The 20,450-nt window shown below is 44.7% G+C and overlaps 2 protein-coding genes across 8 annotated transcripts in view; one reads left to right on the plus strand and one right to left on the minus strand.

The window, feature by feature from the left end:
• dsn1 (DSN1 component of MIS12 kinetochore complex) overlaps positions 1–12,893 on the minus strand; it is a 43,485-nt gene extending 30,592 nt beyond the window's left edge. Inside the window, exons 1-3 of one of the 2 annotated variants that reach the window (XM_085971527.1) lie at positions 12,800–12,893; positions 3,421–3,460; positions 2,098–2,149 (exon numbers count right to left, since the gene is read on the minus strand). In XM_085971527.1, the coding sequence (XP_085827653.1) occupies positions 2,098–2,149; positions 3,421–3,460; positions 12,800–12,828 (121 nt within the window). In that variant the 5' untranslated portion in view covers positions 12,829–12,893. The other variant, XM_085971528.1, reaches the window with a different exon arrangement.
• Positions 12,894–12,951: 58 nt separating this feature from the next.
• The window catches only part of mvb12a (multivesicular body subunit 12A), a 38,182-nt gene continuing 30,683 nt past the window's right edge, over positions 12,952–20,450 (plus strand). The window contains exon 1 of one of the 6 annotated variants that reach the window (XM_085971534.1): positions 12,952–13,386. The gene's annotated coding sequence lies outside the window, so the exon portion shown is untranslated. Of the gene's footprint in view, positions 13,387–13,429; positions 13,531–20,450 lie in introns of those variants that run through there. The other 5 variants (XM_085971530.1, XM_085971529.1, XM_085971533.1 and 2 more) reach the window with 5 other exon arrangements.

Genomic DNA, 20,450 nt, shown 5'->3' on the forward strand with positions numbered 1-20,450 from the left:
ATCTAAAGAACTGAAGGCAGAGCGAGGACCACGCAAGCAGTTTCCTGCATGTGGGACTATAGTGGAGTAAACACGTATTGGTATCACAGTGCATTCGCTAATTACTGGACGAACTGTGTTTCCAATCCCAATACTCAGCAATCAAAATGCACTGCTCTTGGTCCAGAGCCACTGTTAACTCCCAAATCCACAGTCATGATGAATAAAGTACTAAACATTAATTATGGATTAATATTAACAGTACCGGTCTTCCCTTTCTGAACAAGTACAAAAAGTTTGTGCAGTGCTGATCTCTGAAATAGACTGAAATGTGACAATATACAATTACAGGGTGTTCTGTTCACACTGTTTAGAGGTCACCTACTGGCAGAAACCCAGCTCTGGACCTCTGTGCATTCATATATCACCTTCCACCTCCTCAAGACGTCTCATAGCTCCTCACAGCCGACAGACTACTTTCAACGTGCAGTCGCTGCTGTTCTGTAGGCAAGTACCGAAGAACATTAGCATATCTCACCAGCGTTAATACAAAGAGCCTGAGGAAAGGACACGTGCTGTCTAAAAGGGTGACGTGAAATTAGCAAATTCAGAGTGCTATTTAAGTGAGGAAGGAAAAGGGTAAAAACGCCACTCCCTTCTGAAGATCCACCGTGAATGAAGCTAAAGAGAAAGAAGCACCACCCAAAAGGCTCCTGATGGTAACGCAGATGGAGGAGAGTGAAGTGGTCGGCTAAGTTCGACATCAAGTGTTACACAGCGAATGTTACAAGAGGAACACGCAGATGGCAGTAAAGACAGACACCACTTCTGTCATTTTAAAGCAAATTCAACCAGATGGAAACAGGCAACAGTATTATATAGAATATACAGCACAGCAACAGGCCATTCGGCCCAGCTAGTCGGTGCTGGTGTTTACACTCCACACCAGCAATAAGATAAGGTTACAGTGCCAAGCCATTAGAGCAAAAGCGGAGGGGGAGTAACATTTTCAGTGAACACGGAAGCAGCAGCACGGGAAGCACATGCAAAGTTCCAAACTCATGACTGCATGCATTAGATCAGAGTTACACCCCTGATGCGCCATCAATTACTCAAAAGACTGAAGTTGAGCGAGTAACAATCAGGCTTTTATTAACTAAAGAATGAAGGTCTTGTCTCGAGTGGTCGACCCGTCCAGAATACTAAGGGACTGGGAGGTAGTCACTTATATACCTGGAATAGTGGGAGGAGTCAGCCGAGGCATGTCCAGACCTGTACCTAGTGGAATACACATACAGACACAGACAGGTATGACAGTGGTTTACCACAACCCCTCAGTCACTAAGTGGATGAGACACGCAGAGGTTTTTAAACTGTGCAGGTGGGAGGCTATTGAACACAGATCTTGAGTGCAAATGACTTTAAAATGATTTGTTAATGTTGATCCTCTTGGTGTTATCCATGCATTTGTGCCAGGCATTACTCGAGAAAGGTTTAAGACACATAGTCCTACCACAAGAGAGGGAAAGAAAGCAACTTTTGCACTGATTTGTACAGAAGTTGGGGTTAGCACTTTTTTAAAAGAAGAAATTCCATGCGGACACAGGTCAGTTGCTATCGATCATCGAGCAACAGCAGCCAGGCACTGAGAGCTCTGGGGATTTGAACATAACCTAGCTTCCTATTTGCTGTTTATTGCTGCCTCACACTGGCCAGATGTAGTGAGCAATGAGTTAACTAACACTGCTAGGTCTCTTTCAACTTGCCCGCGGCAAGGTCTGTCCACCCATTGAGTACACATGGCTCCTATTTTTACTTCTTTAATACCTGACATTTGTTCACACTGAGCTTTGTTTGCCTCAGTGCAGTCCCTGTCCAGATAAAGTACATCCATCCATAGGAACGTTCTGTATAATCCTGTACTTGGCCCAATGGTCACACTTTCTCTACAAGCTTCGGAAATTTTCCTTTACCTCCTTTCTTAATTTTCGCTTTGAACCACTTCGGAACATTTTGACTGACTTTTTATGGCACTTGGTATGTACGGTACTTGTCTTGCACGTCTCCACAGAATGTTTGTGAAGGATACTGCTGTGCATTCAGTGAACATATTCTTACCAGGTTCCCCAGGCTTCTGATGTCTGGTACATTTTTTTTTAGATGAGGAGCCCTATTTGGAAAAAAAAATGTTTCATTACATGTTGTTAAGATTAGCGGTTATTACAATCTGTGCAGAACAAAGTTCATTTCGTTGTTGTTCTACAAGGTTGATGTAATGTGCAATTTGTATCAAAAATTCAGTTAAGATCGAAGTTGTGAAAAGTTATCATGGGGAAATATTCCAATTCAAAATAAAAGATAGACCTTTGAGTTTGATAAATGAGTGTAACATAAAACTCCCATATCGAAGTGGTTTGGTAAAACCTTCAGCAGATGCAGGTGAATCTTGAAAATGAACTGATTTGCCAAATATGGATTGTGTAAGGCGAGGTGGAGAGAAGGGCATCACAGTTAAACCAGATCATGTACTCGCCTGACATATACACACCAATGTTCCCTTTAATTTTTTTTGGGTGCGTGCCCCTTTAAGGGGCTGCGTGGCCCATTCAAAATACAGGAAACTCTTTTATATCCGGTACCGACGGGACCGGCGTGGTGCCAGTTTATCAAAAAGTCCGGATTACAGTGAGGTATAGTAAAAGGTACGAGAGCCCCGTACACGGCCACAGATCCAGGCGTCCCTGTTGCATGGCAACAGGTGCAGGAACCCTGGCCACAGACCAAGCGACCCTGTTGCATAGCAACAGGTGCAGGAACCCCGGTTACACGGCCACAGATCCAGGAACGGCCACTAATATGAAGTAAAACTTACCTGAGCCTACTCCTGAATTTTGCCGGTTAACAGAGATTTCCGGTTATTTAGGTGCCGGTAAATCGAGAGTTTCCTGTCGTGTTTTTTCCTATTGAAATGCCGGTGTGCCGACTGCGCGGGAGCTGCAGAACACCGTGTGGCCAAGCAGCTTAAAGGGATCACTGACACACGCACACACTTTCCAGCAGGCTTCACAGGAGGATTTTCCCCCTAGCCTAGGGACACTGAAGCCAATCTTAGCACTGGTTGGCTGTCTGGCTGAGATGAGCTAACTCAGACAGGATTAAACCTGGCATTGTTCTGCTCTGCAAGGCTCAGTTACTGATTAGATAAACTTGCTGAGCTATTGGGGGAGGCAACACTCCCGCTGTTAGCCCCTTTCCCCAGTCTTTCCATACCATACACCATTTGATGCAACGAGGGTGCCCAGCCAACCCTTGCTGTTTACCCCTGACCCAGTGTCTAAAGCAAACACTGGGGGGCGCAAAGGATGGAGAAACGGTGACATCGCTTATTTTGAGGAGTACAAAGATTCACCAAAGAATTTTCTTTAAGAATACGTTACTGACCTGATCTGGTAGTGGTGTACTTTGATTGGAATTCCTGAGTCTGGTTAGCAACAGAACAGAAACAGAAACAGTACATAAATAGAGTATCAGCGTTAGAGATCGGGCTTTGAGCATATACATTCCAAGGAAACAAAAATCAGTAAACATTTCCCAAAGGCAAGCTTGATATACTCCGCCTCAAGCACATCGCTTCAAGAAAGAACTTGCATTTCTGTAGCGCCTTCCCCGACCTCGGGACTAGCTAAAGTGCTTTACAGCCAATGAATTACTTTTGGAGTGTAGTCACTGTTGTAGTGTAGGAAACACGGCAGCCAATTTGCGCCCAGCAAGGCCCCACAAATAGAAGTGAGAAATGACCAGATAATCTGTTTCAGTGATCTTGGTTGAGAGCTAACTATTGGCCAGGACACCGGGGAGAACTTGCCTGCTCTTCTGTGAATAGTGCCATGGGAATTTTTTATGTCCGCCTGAGAGAGCAGATGGAGCCTCAGTTTAACATCTCATCTGAAAGACAACGCATCCAACTGCGTAGCATTCCCTCAGTTCTGTTCTGAAGTGTCAGCTCAGATTATGCGCTCAGGTATCTGGAGTGGGACTTGAACCCACAACCTTCCAACTTAGACGACAATGCTACTAACTGACCTGAATGACACCAATACACTATACACTGCTTATTGTATCAACCCATTACAAGAGAAATTGCCTTTTCCAACTCTATCTATTTTGTACGATAGCAAAATACTACAGATGCTGGAAATCCGAAATAACAACAGAAAATGCTGGAAAAACTCAGCGGGCCAGGCAACATCCGTGGAGAGAAAATAGAGTCAACGTTTCAGGTAAAACCCTTTGTCAAGACTGAAGAAGCACAGGAAATGAAATAGATTAAAAGGCCAGATTGGGTGACCGCTTTGCGGAACACCTCCGTTCAGTCTGTAAGGGTGACCCCGAGCTTCCGGTCGCCTGTCACTTTAATTCACCGCCCCATTCCCACCCAGACCTCACCGTACTCGGCCTCTTGCATTGTTCCACGGAAGCTCAGCATAAGCTCGAGGAACAGCACCTCATCTTCCGATTCGGCACTTTACAGCCTTCCGGACTCGACATCGAGTTCAACAATTTCAGATCATAACCTCGGCCCCCATTACATTTTTACTTATTATATTTTTTATCCACACCTTTGTTTTGACCCTCCCCCCCCCCCTTTTTTTCCCTCTCTCCCACATGGCAGCTGTCTCCCATTCTGCCAGCGCATTTCACACCTAATCTAGAGCCGTCATTTGTCTCCACTAGTCCTATCACCATTTCGTCTGGTTTTGAATACCTCTTAATGTCTCTTCACTTCTCTTTTGTTCTCTCCCAGCCGCCAAACTGGCCTTTAATTGGTTTCATTTCCTGTGCTTCTTCAGTCTTGACGAAGGGTTTCGACCCGAAACGTTGACTCTAATTCTCTCCACGGATGTTGCCTGGCCTGCTGAGTTTTTCCAGCATTTCCTGTTGTTATTTCTATCTATTTTGTGTTCACTGCAAATGAGTTTCCATTGCGATGTGTGCTAATAAACATACAATGTAAACGGTTCCCTCTCCTCAGGTACTGTCTCCCTCTTTCAAAAATGATACCATCACCTCCGCCCCAATCCCTCCATAAAAAAAACCTTTGTCCTTGCAAACTATTGTCCCATCTCCAGCCTCCCTTTCCTCTACAAAGTCCTTGAACATACGAGGAGAGATTGAGGAGACTAAACTTATATTCCCTAGAATTTAGAAAAATGAGGGGTGATCTCAATGAAACATATAAAATTCTTACAGGGCTTGACAAGGTAGATGCTGGGAGGATGTTTCCCCTGGCTGGGGAGTCTAGAACCAGGGGTCACGGTCTCAGAATAAGGGGTCGGCCATTTAGGACTGAGAGGAGAAATTTCTTCACTCAAAGGGTTGTGAATCTTTAGAATTCTCTATCAGAGAGAGCTGTGGAGGCTCAGTTGTTGAGTATATTGATCACAGAGATCTATAGATCTTTGGATATTAAGGGAATCAAGGGATATGGGGATAGTGCAGGAAAGTGGAGATGAGGTAGAAGGTCAACCATGATCTTATTGAATGGCGGAGAAGGCTCGAAGGGCCAACTGGCCGACTCCTGCTCCTATTGTACCCTCAAAACTTGCAGTTTTTGGGGTGGACATTCCCCCCCCCCCCCGCAAAACTTAAAAGTTAAACTATAGTAAAGTTTTCACCAGGATTAGGTAAAGTTTATTTTAACATAGGAGCAGGAGTAGGCCATTCAGTTCCTCAGCGGCGAGAGCGGGATCTGAGGAGCGACACCAGCGGGGATAAAAGGAGCAGCGCCCAAGGCCCTAGCGGGATCTGAGGAGCGACACCAGCAGGGATAAAAGGAGCAGCGCCCAAGGCCCTAGCGGGATCTGAGGAGCGACACCAGCAGGGATAAAAGGAGCAGCGCCCAAGGCCCTAGCGGGATCTGAGGAGCGACACCAGCAGGGATAAGAGGAGCGAGGCCCGAGACCAGCGGCGAGAGCAGGATCTGAGGAGTGACACCAGTGGGGATAAAAGGAGCAGCGCCCAAGGCCCTAGCGGGATCTGAGGAGCGACACCAGCAGGGATAAGAGGAGTGAGGCCCGAGACCAGCGGCGAGAGCAGGATCTGAGGAGTGACACCAGCGGAGATAAAAGGAGCAGCACCCGAGGCCCGAGACCAGCGGCGAGAGCGGGATCTGAGGAGCGACACCAGTGGGGATAAAAGGAGTTAGCCAGGAGCTGCGCATACCGACCTGAGGCAGCAGCCGGGGGGGATCAAAGTGTGAGGTCACAGGAAAGCAGGTAAGTGATTGGTTAGTGAATATTTAACTCTTTTTTCTAAACTTGGGCATTGGTTTAAATTAAGAGCCGAGATTAAAAACTAAACATAGATAATTAATATTCAAAACTTGAAAACCTAATTAATTAAATAAAATATAATAGATTTGGCAGGGCAGGCAATGTGTTGCATGTGGGAGCTGGTGGACACCAGTGTGATCCACAGCAACCACATCTGCAGTAAGTGTTGGCAGCTCGAGGAACTTCGGCTCAGAGTTGATGAGTTGGAGTCTGAGCTTCGGACACTGCGATACATCGGGGATGGGGAGAGTTACCTGGACACTGTGTTCCAGGGGGCAGTCACACCCCTTAGGTTAAATAATTCAAATTTGGTCTGTTGTCAGGGACAGGAGGGTGTGACTACGAGTGAGGCAGGTTTGGGGATCCAGAAGGTAGCATCAGAGGAGCCTCAGCCCTTGCACTTGTCCAACAGGTTCTTACTCCCTGTGTGGATGAGAGCAGGGACTGCAGGGAGGATGAGCAAACTGACCACAGCACCGTGGTACAGGGGGCCATTCAAGTTGTGGGAGTAAAAAGAAATGTAGTAGTGGTAGGGGACAGTATAGTTAGGGGGATAGATACTGTTCTCTGCAGCCGAGAATGTGAGTTCCAAAGGCTGTGTTGCTGGCCTGGTGCCAGGGTTAAGGACATCTCCTCTGGGCTGGAGAGGAACTTTGAGTGGGAGGGGAAAGATCCAGTTGTCGTGGTCTACGTAGATACCAATGACATAGGTAAAACAGGGAAAGAGGTTCTGCTGAGGGAGTATGAGCAGCTAGGGGCTAAATTAAAAATCAGAACCACAAAGGTAATAATCTCTGGATTACTACCTGAGCCACGAGCAAATTTGTATAGGGTAAATAAGATCAGAGAGATGAACATGTGGCTCAAAGACTGGTGTGGGAGAAATGGGTTTCGATTCATGGGGCACTGGCACCAGTACTGGGGTAAGAGGGAGCTGTTCCATTGGGATGGGCGTCACTTGAACCATGCTGGGACTAGTGTCCTGGCGAATCGAATAACTAGGGCTGTAGAGAGGGCTTTAAACTAAATAGTGGGGGGGAGGGTTCAGGTGAGCGGGAATTTAAAAAGTCAAAGAGAAAGGAGAAGGCAATAGAGCAGGATAGCGATGGGGGTAATGGTAACCGGAGTGTGACAGGGACAGAACGTATAAAATTAACAGTGCATCAGAAAGTGGGGTCAAAGCACGGAAAAATAGTAAAAAGACAAAATTAAAAGCTCTTTATCTGAATGTACGCAGCATCCGTAACAAGATAGATGAGTTGACGGCACAAATAGATACAAACGGGTATGATCTGATAGCCATTACAGAGACGTGGTTGCAAGGTGACCAGGGCTGGGAACTGAATATTCAGGGGTATTAGACATTTTGGAAGGAAAAGGAGGTGGGGTAGCTCTGTTAATAAAGGATGAGATCAGTGCAGTAGTGAGAAATTATATTGGCTCAGAGGAGCAAGATGTAGAACCAGTTTGGGTGGAGAGAAGAAATAATAAGGGAAAGAAGTCACTGGTGGGCGTAGTCTATAGGCCCCCAACAGTAGCTACACTGTTGGACAGAGTATAAATCAAGAAATAATGGAGGCTTGTAAGAAAGGTACTGCAATAATTATGGGCGATTTTAATCTTCATATTGATTGGACAAATCAAATTGGCCAAGGTAGCCTTGAGGACGAGTTCATAGAGTGTATCCGGGATGGTTTCCTAGAACAATACATTGTGGAACCAACCAGGGAGCAGGCTATCTTAGATCTGGTACTGTGTAATGAGACAGGATTAATAAATGATCTCATAGTAAAGGATCCTCTAGGAAAGAATGATCATAGCACGGTTGAATTTCAAATTCAATGGGATGGTGAGAAAGTTAGGTCTCAAACCAGTATCCTGACCTTAAATAAAGGCAATTACAAAGGTATGAAGGTAGAGTTGGCTCAAGTGGACTGGGAAAATAGATTAAAGGGTAAGACGGTTGATAAGCAATGGCAGACATTTAAGGAGATATTCATAACTCTCAACAAAAATATATTCCAGTGAGAAGGAAAGACTTTAAGAGAAGGGAGAACCATCCGTGGATAACTAAGGAAGTAAAGGATGGTATCAAATTGAAAACGAAGGCATACAATGTTGCCAAGATTAGTGGGAGGCCAGAGGATTGGGACATTTTTAAAAACCAGCAAAGGACGACTAAAAAATAAAAAAGAGAGAGAAGATGGATTATGAAAGTAAACTAGCAAGAAATATAAAAACAGATAGTAAGAGTTTCTACAGGAATATAAAAAGGAAGAGAGTAGCTAAAGTAAACGTTGGTCCCTTAGAGAATGAGACTGGGGAATTAATAATGGGGAACGGGGAAATGGCAGAGACTTTGAACAAATATTTTGTATCAGTCTTCATGGTAGAGGACACTAAAACCATCCCAATAATACATAATCAAGGGGCATAATCAAGCGAGGGGGGAACTTAACAATCACTATCACTAAAGAAAAAGTACTCAGTAAAATAGTAGGACTAAAGGTGGACAAGTCCCCTGGACCAGATGGCCTGCATCCTAAGGTCTTAAAAGAGGTGGCTGCAGAGATAGTGGATGCACTAGTTGCAATCTACCAAAATTCCCTGGTTTCTGGAGAGATCCCAGCAGATTGGAAAACCGCAAAATGTAACACCCCTATTTAAGAAGGGGGGGGAGATAGAAAGCAGGAAACTATGGACATACGAACATAGCCTAACATCTGTCATTGGGAAAATGCTGGAGTCCATTATTAAGGAAGCAGTAGCAGGACATTTAGAAAATCATAATACAGTCAAGCAGAGTCAACAACATTTTATTAAAGGGAAATCATGTTTGACAAATTTGCTGGAGTTCTTTGAGGATGTAACGAGCAGGGTGGATAAAGGGGAACCAGTGGATGTGGTGTATTTGGATTTTCAGAAGACATTCGATAAGGTGCCACATAAAAGGTTACTGCAGAAGATAAGAGCTCACAGGGTTGGGGGTAATATATTAGCATGGATAGAGAATTGGCTAACTAACAGAAAGTCGGGTTAAATGGGTCATTTTCCGGTTGGCAAACAGTAACTGGTGGAGTGCCACAGGGATCAGTGCTGGGGCCTCAACTATTTACAATCTACATTAATGACTTGGATGAAGGGACCGAGGGTACTGTAGCCAAATTTGCTGATGATACAAAGATAGGTGGGAAAGCAAGTTGTGAAGAGGACACAAAGCATCTGCAAAGGGATATCGATAGGCTAAGTGAGTGGGCAAACATTTGGCAGATGGAGTATAATGTGGGAAAGTGCGAGGTTATCCACTTTGGTAAGAAAAATAAAAAAGCAAATTATTATTTTAAATGGAGAGAGATTACAAAATACTGCAGTACAGAGGGACCTATGGGGTCCTTGTGCATGAAACACAAAAAGTTAGCAAGTAATCAGGAAGGCAAATGGAATGTTGGCCTTTATTTCAAGGGGGTTGGAGTATAAAAGCAGGGAAGTCCTGCTACAACTGTACAGGGTATTGGTGAGACCACACCTGGAGTACTGCGTACAGTTTTGGTCTCCTTATTTAAGGAGGGATATACTTGCATTGGAGGCAGTTCAGAGAAGGTTCATGAGGTTGATTCCTGAGATGAAGGGGTTGACTTATGAAGAAAGGTTGAGCCTATACTCATTGGAGTTTAGAAGAATGAGAGGTGATCTTATTGAAACATATTAGATTCTGAGGGGGATTGACAGGGTAGATGCTGAGAGGATGTTTCCCCTCGTGGGGGAATCTAGAACTCGGGGGGCACAGTTTCAGAATAAGGGGGCACCCTTTTAGAACTGAGATGAGGAGGAATTTCTTCTCTCAGAGGGTCATAAATCTGTGGAACTCTCCGCCCCAGAGAGCTGTGGAGGTGGAGTCATTGAATATATTTAAGGTGGAGATAGACAGATATTTGAACAATAAGGGAGTGAAGGGTTATGGGGAGCGGACAGGGAAGTGGCGTTGAGACGAAGATCAGATCAGCCATGATCTCATTAAATGGCAGAGCAGGCTCGAGGGGTCAAATGACCTACTCCTGCTCCTATTTCTTATGTTCTTATGAGCCTGCTCTGCCATTCAATTAGATCATGGCTGATCTGCACCTCAACTCCATATCCCTTAATACCCACTGCTAATAAAAAAAATTATCTACCTCAGTCTTAAAAGTTCCAATTGTTCCGAGAGAGAGAGAAAAAGTGCATCCTGATTTTTCACCTGGTTCCCCACACCAGATGAAATAGTCTCCGCATCTACCCTATTGAATCCTTTTAACATTTGAACAGCTCCAATCTTCTATGCGCAACAGAATACAAGCCGAGTTTATCCAACCTGTTCTCATAATTAAGCCCTCTAAGCCACAGTAACAAAAAGCACACAACTACAAGAGTTCATAGTATGTTGTTATCTTAAGTATTTTAAGTGAAAGAAATTGGGGACAAATATATGCATGCACAGTAACATAAATTACCAGTATAATAGCAATATTTCATTTCTTTTTCACAGATTCTGGGTGCAGAAAAAATCTAGCCACATTGGCAGTCAGTGTGAAGTATTTGCGAAGCAGTAGCGTTACAGCTAATTCACCATGAGCAGAGATTCCTAGTCCAGGCTCACTGATATAAACAGAGCACTGCAATGTAGCACTCTACCAGCTCAAACAAAATTAAGTGTACTATATCACAGAGCCACCCCAATAAATTCAGCAGGTTTTTAAAAAGGAATTTTTTTGAAAAATATTTAAATTCAGAAACATTTGAGGCCAAATTCTCAGGTGTCACATGCTAAAATCCTGAAGCATTGAATCAAGGTCTACATCAACAGGGAATATTCTAGCTCCAACAGTCACGAAGACTAGAATTTTAATGTCAAACTCCATTTGAGACTTGAGGCAATTATCTTATCAGCATTCCCGACAGCTCACCTACTCCCAAAGTCAGTATCATGTCCTTTGTGGAAAATATTACGATCAAAATACTGGCACTTAGGAGATTGGGGGAGGGAGGGAACGTTAGCTTTATTTGCTTACAAAACAGTGACTGCATTTCAAAAGTAGTTCACTGGCTGTGAAACATTTTGATACGCCCTAGTTTATTTAACTGGGCTGCCAAAGAATTTCTAAAATGTACACGTAATGCCAAAATATTGTTTAATAAAATAGAAGCCAAGTTTCCCCACTTACTTCTGTGTCTTATGATTCATTACTGATCAATTTTCCTCAGCAGTGAAAGGAGGAAAAAAGTTCAGGACGAAAACCACAATAACGGTCCCCCCCTCCCCCGGCAATCTTCATCCTGCCACGCAGCAACCCTGCATGACAGACATGAAAGAACTTGCATTTACAATAGCGTCTTTCAATTCCTCAGGAAGTCCCAAAACTTTTGCAGCCTCTGAAGCATTTTTGAAATGCAGCTGCTGTTATGATGTAGAGGAAAAAAAAACATCAGTCAATTTAGGCACAGCAACATCCCAACTGATACAAATGACAAGTTGGCGATGTTGCTTCAGGGAGGAATGTTCACCAGGAACCCGGGGAGAACGCCCTTGCTCTGCTTCCAGTAGTGCCCATGGGACCTTTTACATCCATCTGAGAGGGCAGACATTTCAGTTTGACATCTGATCCGAAAAACAGCACCTCCAACGGTGCAGCACTCCCCTCAGCACTGCACTGGGAGTGCCAGCCTAGATTTATGGGCTCAAGTCTCTGGAGCGGGTGTCTTATCAGAGGAAGAATGTTCTGGCCATGGAGGGAGTGCAGCGAAGATTCACCAGACTGATACCTGGGATGGCAGGAATGACGTATGAGGAGAGATTGGGTCGATTGGGCTTATACTCGCTGGAGTTTAGAAGAATGAGAGGGGATCTCATTGAAACTTATAAAATTCTAACAGGACTAGACAGACTAGATGCAGGAAGGATGTTCCCGATGGTCAGGGAGTCCAGAACCAGGGGTCACAGTCTAAAGATAAGGGGTAAGCCATTTAGGACAGAGATGAGGAGGAATTTCTTCACCCAGAGTGGTGAACCTGTGGAATTCTCTACCACAGAAGGCAGTTGAGGCCAATTCATTAAATATATTCAAGGAGTTAGATATAGTTCTTAAGGCTAAAGGGATCAAGGGGTAGGGGGAAAAAGCAGGGACAGGGTACTGAGTTTGGATGATCAGCTATGCTCGCATTGAATGGGGAGCAGGCTCGAGGGGCCGAATGGCCGACTCCTGCTCCTATCTTCTATGTGCGCTGAGGCATCAACTAACAGCCTTACAACCGCCTGTTAACAGTCTGATGACAGAACGACCCTCAGGGTCTTCCCAGCCAGCGGCAGTCAGTAAGCCACCCGAACTCGGAAGGAAGGGACTCCCTGAGCAAAAAACAGCGCGGCTACATGCCAGCGCCGCCTCGCCTCACCACACCGCTCACTACCTCCCCCCCCCCATGTCGCGCCCTGCCCGAGGTATGCAGCGTCTGTTTACCTCTTCTTGATGTGTTCGTCGTCGGCCATTTTATTTTTTCAGCCTTTCCCGCCCACCGCGCGAAGGAGCATGGGGCGTTTGTCCGCGGTGCATGCGCGTCAGCCGCAAGGCCCGCCGGTCATTGTAGTGCGCCGCCGTTGCGCGTGCGCAAAAAGGCCGCCCCCTAAGGTACGAACTGGGGCCGTGGAGACCGGACCGCCGCCACTGCGCATGGGCGGTGTGTTTCGGCGATGTCGTTAGGCGCGTGGAGCCGCAGATGCGGGTGCGTCGTCGAAGGAAAGCGGTTCGCGGCAGCATCCGAATAACCGTCAGGAACGGAATCCCTTTCTGGTGGCTGAGCTAATTATTGTTTGGGAGAGGGAGACGGTCGGGTTTCCGGAAAGAGCCGGACAAACCCGAAGGGAGAGGGAGAGGGAGAGGGTCGGGTTTCCGGAAAGAGCCGGACAAACCCGAAGGGAGAGGGAGAGGGTCGGGTTTCCGGAAAGAGCCGAAGAGCCAACGAGACTCGGCGAGAGCTCGGAGCAAGTTCCGACTGCGTCGGTTGGTGGCTGGGTGTGGGGAGAAAATCGTCCAAGGAGTTCCTTCAGGTAAAAGACACCGCGGTTGGCGAGTGGGCACGGGGCAGATTTTGTTGGGAATGGGGGGGAAAGGGCCTGTGTGTGCGGGCCGCGCTGCTCTGTGCCGTGTTACTGAATGAGGAAAGCGCACCTGGGCGAGGGAGTCGGCCCCAGGTGAGTCTGGAGCTCCCACCTGAGTGAGCAGCTTAGCCCAGCCACTGGGCGTTTTAAAGCAAACTCTCAACATTTAAAGCACTTTACAAAAACTGTTCTACCCTCATTAAATCCCCAAATTGTTTAATTTGTTTATTTTTTGGGGAAAAATCTCTCTTTTTGACATTTTATGAAAAAAATTATCTCCCTATTAGCTTTTCTAATTTTTATTTACAAATCTTCAAAGTTGCCTTTGGTGGTATGATAACGGGGGCTAGTTCACCTCAGAATGTCCCATTGGAGGGGCTTTGCTGTGTGGCATCCCAACAGAAACACTTGGGTCCCAGTCCCATGGCTCTCCACGTTTCTGGGTCTCAGTCTTGTCCTATTTGTTGGGGGGGCGAAGGCGAAGAGGTGATGGTCACATTGAAAATTGGCAAGCTGGGTCACCCCCAGACTGATCCTACCGGCCAAATCGACAGTGGCAATGATCGAAAGAAGCCGTCACTTTAAACCCCTGAATGGCTACTGTGTTGAGGGAAGTGTTGTTCCAGGAAGTATCTGGTCTAATGTAGGTGACACGGATAACAGGTAATACATAATGTAACAGATAGCTGGAGTGTTACAAACTAAGTATGTGGAAATATATTGGGGGAAATCAAGAAATGGCAGATGTGTTAATTTGTTCAACGAAAATTGTAAAAATTAGAGATTTGAGTTGACTGAGGAAGTTGGGACAGATCGATTTTAAGAAACCGCATGCATTGAGCAAATTTACTTTTGTGTCTATAGAGCATCTGAATGAAATTCATCCTAGTATCTTTGGGGAGTGGGGCAGGCATTCGGGCAAGACTCTGGTTTATAATTGTAGGAAATATATGGGACATTGCTTGATTAGAATGCGGAACTTGTAGTGATTGAGACGAATAGCATAGATGCATTTAAGGGGAAGGCAAATAAATAGAGGAGGGAGAAAGGAATAGAAGGCTATGCTGATGGGGTTAGAAGTAGGGTGGGCAGAGGCGCGTGTGGTGCATAAACACTGGCATAGACCAGCTGGACTGAATGGCCTGTTTCTGTGCTGTATTTTCTATGTAACTGCCGCAGAGGATAGTAAACGTGGACTTGATTTTTTTTTTTAAAGGTATATGGTAGGGATCTGAAACTTATAGATCATTAGTCTAAACTCAAATATATTGCAGCACACAGCCAGTGCACATCTAAAGTGGAGGAGTCAGTTTGAGTTTAGAAGCATTAAGTCCTGTTCAAGCTAGAATTCTTTGAGAAAGTAATGAAATTAGCAGTTGAGAATTACAGTTTGCTTGGATTTTCAAAAGGCATTTGATTAAGTCAATTACTAAATCAGCTATTTTGGTCCTTACAAGATATTGATACCCTCTTGGGTCTTGCCCATTGCCCTGTCTACTCACAAATTTCTGGGATTCCAAAATTTTCTTCGAACTTGGTTCATCTCTAGTCACTGAAGTCACCCTTCCTCTGCAAATCTAGTTTAAATTTATCCTAATTACTGTTTCTATTTATTGCACCAACATTTTTGCTTCCCCTGTGGTAATTTGCAGCCTCTCCTTTCAGTATAAGCTCTTTGTACCTGAGGAAGTTGCCCATTTATCTGCAGTTAGTTCCCTCCCGTACACTATTTAACTAATCGCTCATTGAAGCCCATTCTTTCCATGATTTGCCACAAAGTCAAAGTATTCAGTCAGTATTGAGCTGTTACTGAGCATGGCTATTCAAGTACTGTGATGCCTTTGAAGATAGTGTGATTATAAGTCAAGAGGTTATTGTGGTTCAGGGAAGAGTGATTCTGGGAATTCAGGCTCTAGCTTCAGAGCGAACTGAACTGAAATTCTGTTAATTGGGGAAAAGGTGACTGAGGGGGGCATGCAATCCAGGTCTACGGTGTTGAGCAATGTAGATGTCAGGAATTTATTGCTGCTGCAATAGGTATAAAGCTACATTTGTAAAATGAGTAAGCCTCAAGTCAGACGAGGGATCGAGTCACTCCCGCACATAAATTAGTGGATACGTGGAACAGACTTTGTTAGTCCTGTGTTCATTTATTCCTTTGACAAGAGCTGTATAAACATATGGTTAAGAACAGGATTGAAGGTTCTAACGGTTAAGTGTAGATTGAGAGGGTCAACTTCCACATAAAATCCTGTGTTGCCAGACAGTGGAAGCATTGTAGAAAGCAACAGGTCAGGGTTTCATACAAGTGACTGTACAAGTGGTTATTGTGAATTTTCTTTCAGTTCCCCTGACATCAATTGACAGCCCTTTCCTTCAGATTTGAGTTGGGTAGAGTGCATAATTGAGCAAATTGTAAAGGGTCCACGGAAGGGTTGAATGGCCTCTTCATTTTCCATGCTCATGTTTTTCCTTTATAAAAGATTCAAACGATGAATTACAAGTAATTTTTTTGAACTAGGTATTAGGGAAGACTGGGAAAACTGCCTCTTTAGCCTTGAAAGGTGGCGACTGCGAGGATTCTTTATAGAAGGATACAAGATGGGAAATAGCTGAGATAGGGTTAATCGGCAGCATTATTTAAAGGTTTGCCAGGATTCCAGAACAAGTGGGCTTAGGTTAAAATGATTGAAAGGGACGTTTAGGCCAGTTGTCACAGAAAGAATGATCAGCGCTTGGGTGTTTTCAGGTAGAGTAGCGAAGATTTAAAAAAAAAAACTTTGGATTAATTCAAGAGATGTGAACAGTCTGCACAGTCTGAACAAGCAGTCTGCATAGAGCGGCATTAAACAGAGTGGACTTGAACAGTGTTTTATTTGGGAATTTGGGAAAAAAAGGGGAAGGAGTTGCTGCTTTTTGCCTACACTACTTGTAGTGCTTTGTATTACAGATAGATATTTAATTTCAGTACCTTAACTTAATCTAGATCAAGTAAGTAGTCAAGGAGCTGCACTGTCAACTAAGTTACCTAATTACAAATGTAATTACATTTAACTAAATCAAACACGGTCATATAGGGAGGGCAGTGCAGGTGGTGTGCCGCAACAGCAGCATGTGGGAGTTTGTGGAGAGCATTGTGATCCCGGACAACCACGTTTGCAGTAAGTGCCTGCATCTTGAGGAACTTCAGCTCAGAGTTTTTGAGCTGGAGTCTGAGGTGCAGACATTGCGGGGCATCAGGGATGGGGAGAGTTACCTGGACACTTTGATCCAGGAGGCGGTCACACCCCTTAGGTTAGATAGTGGTACAGGTCTAGTTAGTGGTCAGGGACAGGAGGGTGTGACTGCAACTCAGGCAGGTAAGGGGACCCCAGGTGCAGTGCTGGAGGAGCCTCAGCCTTTGCCCTTGTCCAACAGGTATGAGGTTCTTGCGGCCTGTGTGGATGAGGGAAAAGCCTGCAGGATGGATGAGCAAGCTGACCATGGCACCATGGTGCAGGCCATTCAAATGGGAGGAGTGAAAGGGAATGTAGTTGTGGTAGGGGACAGTATAGTCAGGGGGATAAATACTGTTCTCTGCAGCCGTGACAGAGATCCGAAGGTTATGTTGCCTGCCAGGGTTAAAGACATCTCCTCATGGCTGGAGAAGAACTTTTGGGGGGGGGGGGAGTCCAGTTGTCGTGGTCCACGTATGAACCAACGACCTAGGTAGAACTAGGAATGAGGTTCTGCTGAGGGAGTTTGAGGAGCTAGGATCCAAATTAAAAAGCAGAGCCTCAAAGGTGGTAATCTCTGGATTGTTACCTGAGCCACGTGCAAATTGACATAGGGACAAACAGATTAGAGGTTAAAATGTGTGGCTCAGAGTGGTGTGGGAGGAAGGGGTTTCAGTTCATGGGGCACTGGCACCAGTACTGGGGAAAGAGGGAGCTGTTCCGTTGGGATGGGCTCCACTTAAACCGGGCTGGAACCAGTGTCCTGGCGAACCGAAGAACTAGGGCAGTAGACAGGGCTTTAAACTAATGAAGGGTGGTTGGGAGGATTCAGGAAAGAGTAAATTTAAAAGCAGCGGGTAATAGGGCATCAATGACTAAGGTGACATCAGGGAAAAATAGAAATAAGTCAAAGCTAAAGGCACCACATCTGAATGCGTGAAGCATTTGCAACAAAATAGATGAATTAATAGCGCAGATAGAAATGAACAGGTTTGATCTAATAGCCATAACGGAGACGTGGTTGCAAAGTGGCCAAGGTTGGGAACTAAATATTCCAGGATACTTAACTTTTAGAAGAGATAGGCAAAATGGAAAAGGAGGAGGGGCCCTGATAAAGGATGAGATAAAGACAGTAGAGAGAAAGGATCTTAGCACCGAAAATCAAGAAGTAGAATCAGTTTGGGTGGAGCTAAGCAACAGCAAGGGGCAGAAAACATTGGTGGGAGTTGTTTATAGGCCCCCAAATAGTAGTTGTAATGTAGGGCAGAGTATAAATCAGGAAATTAGAGGTGCATGTAACGAGGGTAATACAGTAATCATGGGGGACTTTAATCTACATATAGACTGGGCAAACCAGATTTGCAGTAATAGTGTGGAGGACGAATTCATGGAATGTATACAAGATAGTTTTCTAGATCAATATGTTGAGGAACCAACTAGGGAACAGGCTATTTTAGATCTAGTATTGTGCAATGAGAAAGGGTTAATTAATAACCTTGTAGTAAAGGAGCCTTTAGGGAAGAGTGACCATAATATGATAGAATTTTATATTGTTTGAAAGTGATTGTTAAATCCAAAACTAGGGTCTTAAATCTAAACAAAACAAACTACGTAGGTATGAGGGGCGAGTTGGCTAAGGTAGATTGGGAAACTACAGTAAAAGGTATGATGATAGACAAGCAATTGCTAGCATTTAAAGAATTAATACATAATTTACATCAAATATACATTCCTTTAAGGCACAAAAACCCCACAGGAAAAGTGCTCCACCGTGGCTAACGAGAAGTTAAGATAGTATTCGATCAAAGGAAGAGGCTTATAATCCAACATGAATTTATGAAGGGGAAATCATGTTTGACGAATCTGTTAAGAGTTTTTTGAGGTGGTAACTAGCAGAATAGATAAGGGGGAACCAGTGGTGTATTTGGATTTTCAGAAGGCATTCGATAAGGTGTCACACAAGAGGTTATTAAACAAAATTAGGGCTCATGGGATTGGGGGTACAGGAAACTTTCGTTTAACCGGAGGTTAAATGTCCGGAAAGCTCTATCTACCAGCAAAATTCAGGAGCCGTTTCCTATAAGTTTTTTTACTTCTCGTTGCTTTTTTTTTCCAGTCAGGCTCTGCAAAATCTAGCCGAAGCTGTTGCTTAGGTACAGAGACGCTTTTAAGCTGCGGCCGACTGTTTTGAAGCTGTTACAGGGTTTGTTTAACATTAGCGCTGGTTTCTACGGCAGTTTTGATGGTACGGCACCAGCTCGGTCCCGTCGGTGCCGGATACCAGAAAGTTTCCTGTAATATACTAGCATGGATTGAGGATTGGTTAACGGACAGAAAACAGTAGAAATAAATGGGTCATTTTTGGGTTGGCAGGCTGTAACTCGTGGGGTACCGCAAGGATCAATGCTTGGGCCTCAGCTATTCACAATCTACAATGATTTGGATGCGGGAACTAAATGTAATATATCTAAGTTTGCTGATGATACAAAGCTGGGTCGGAATTTAAGTTGTGAGGGGGATGCAAGGAGGCTTCAAGGGGGTGTAGACAGGCTAAGTGAGTGGGCAAGAACATGGCAAATGGAATATAATGTGGAGAAATGTGAAGTTATCCACTTTGGTAGGAAAAATAGAAAAGCAGAGTATTTTTTAAATGGTGAGAGATTGGGAAATGTTGGTGTTCAGAGGGACCTGGGTGTCCTTGTACACGAATCACTGAAAGTTAACATGCAGGTACAGCAACAATTAGGAAAGCAAATGGTATGTTGGCCTTTATTACAAGAGGATTTGAGTATAAGAGGTCTTAAGTATAAGACGTCTTACTGCAATTATATAGGGCCCTGGTGAGACCACACCTGGAGTATTGTGTACAGTTTTGGTCTCCTTACCTAAGGAAGGATATACTTGCCATAGAGGGAGTGCAACGAAGGTTCACCAGACTGGTTCCTGGGATGGGGGGATTGTCCTATGAGGAGAGATTGAGTAGACTAGGCCTATATTCTCTAGAGTTTAGAAGAATGAGAGGTGATCTCATTGAAACATACAAAATTCTTACAGGGCTTGACAGGGTAGATGCAGGGAGGATGTTTCCCCTGGCTGGGGAGTCTAGAACCAGGGGTCACAGTCTCAGGATAAGGGGTCGGCCATTTAGGACTGAGAGGAGGAGAAATTTCTTCACTCAGAGGGTGGTGAATCTTTAGAATTCTCTGCCCCAGAGGGCTGTGGAGGCTCCGTCATTGAGTATATTCAAGACAGAGATCGATAGATTCTTGAATATTAAGGGAATCAAGGGGTATAGGGATCGTGCAAGAAAGTGGAGATGAGGTAGATGATCAGCCATGATCTTACTGAATGGCGGAGCAGGCTCGAGGGGCTGAATGGCCGACTCCTGCTCCTATTTCTTATGTTCTTAAGTGATAGGGAGGGAAGAATGTGCTGTGGAGTAGAATGCATTCTATATTGAGCGTAGATGGACCGAATGGCTTCCCACATCTATCTTGTGATCTTGTCAGTCTGTTATTTACAAAAAGGAGCAGGATTTGCACACTTTTCATTTATTGCTCACTTTACTGCATCACTAGTGGCATCTGCTAGTGTTTGACCCTCTTTACTCCACAGAGTACACCCTCTGACCAGGTAGCTGCAGCCAGAGTCTTTGTGATAATTCATCTCTGGTTTCAAAAGAATGCCATTCCCTTTCTTCTGTCTCCAGGAAAAGAGCTCTGTCCAGTTTCATTGTTCGGATGAAAATGGCCCAGAATTGAGTTTTTTAAAATTCGTTTTTATGGGATGTGGGTGTCG

This window comes from Somniosus microcephalus, chromosome 31 (assembly GCF_052327205.1).
Source record: "Somniosus microcephalus isolate GS21.2 chromosome 31, FLI_Smic_1.0, whole genome shotgun sequence".
Classification (NCBI taxonomy): Eukaryota; Metazoa; Chordata; class Chondrichthyes; order Squaliformes; family Somniosidae; genus Somniosus; species Somniosus microcephalus.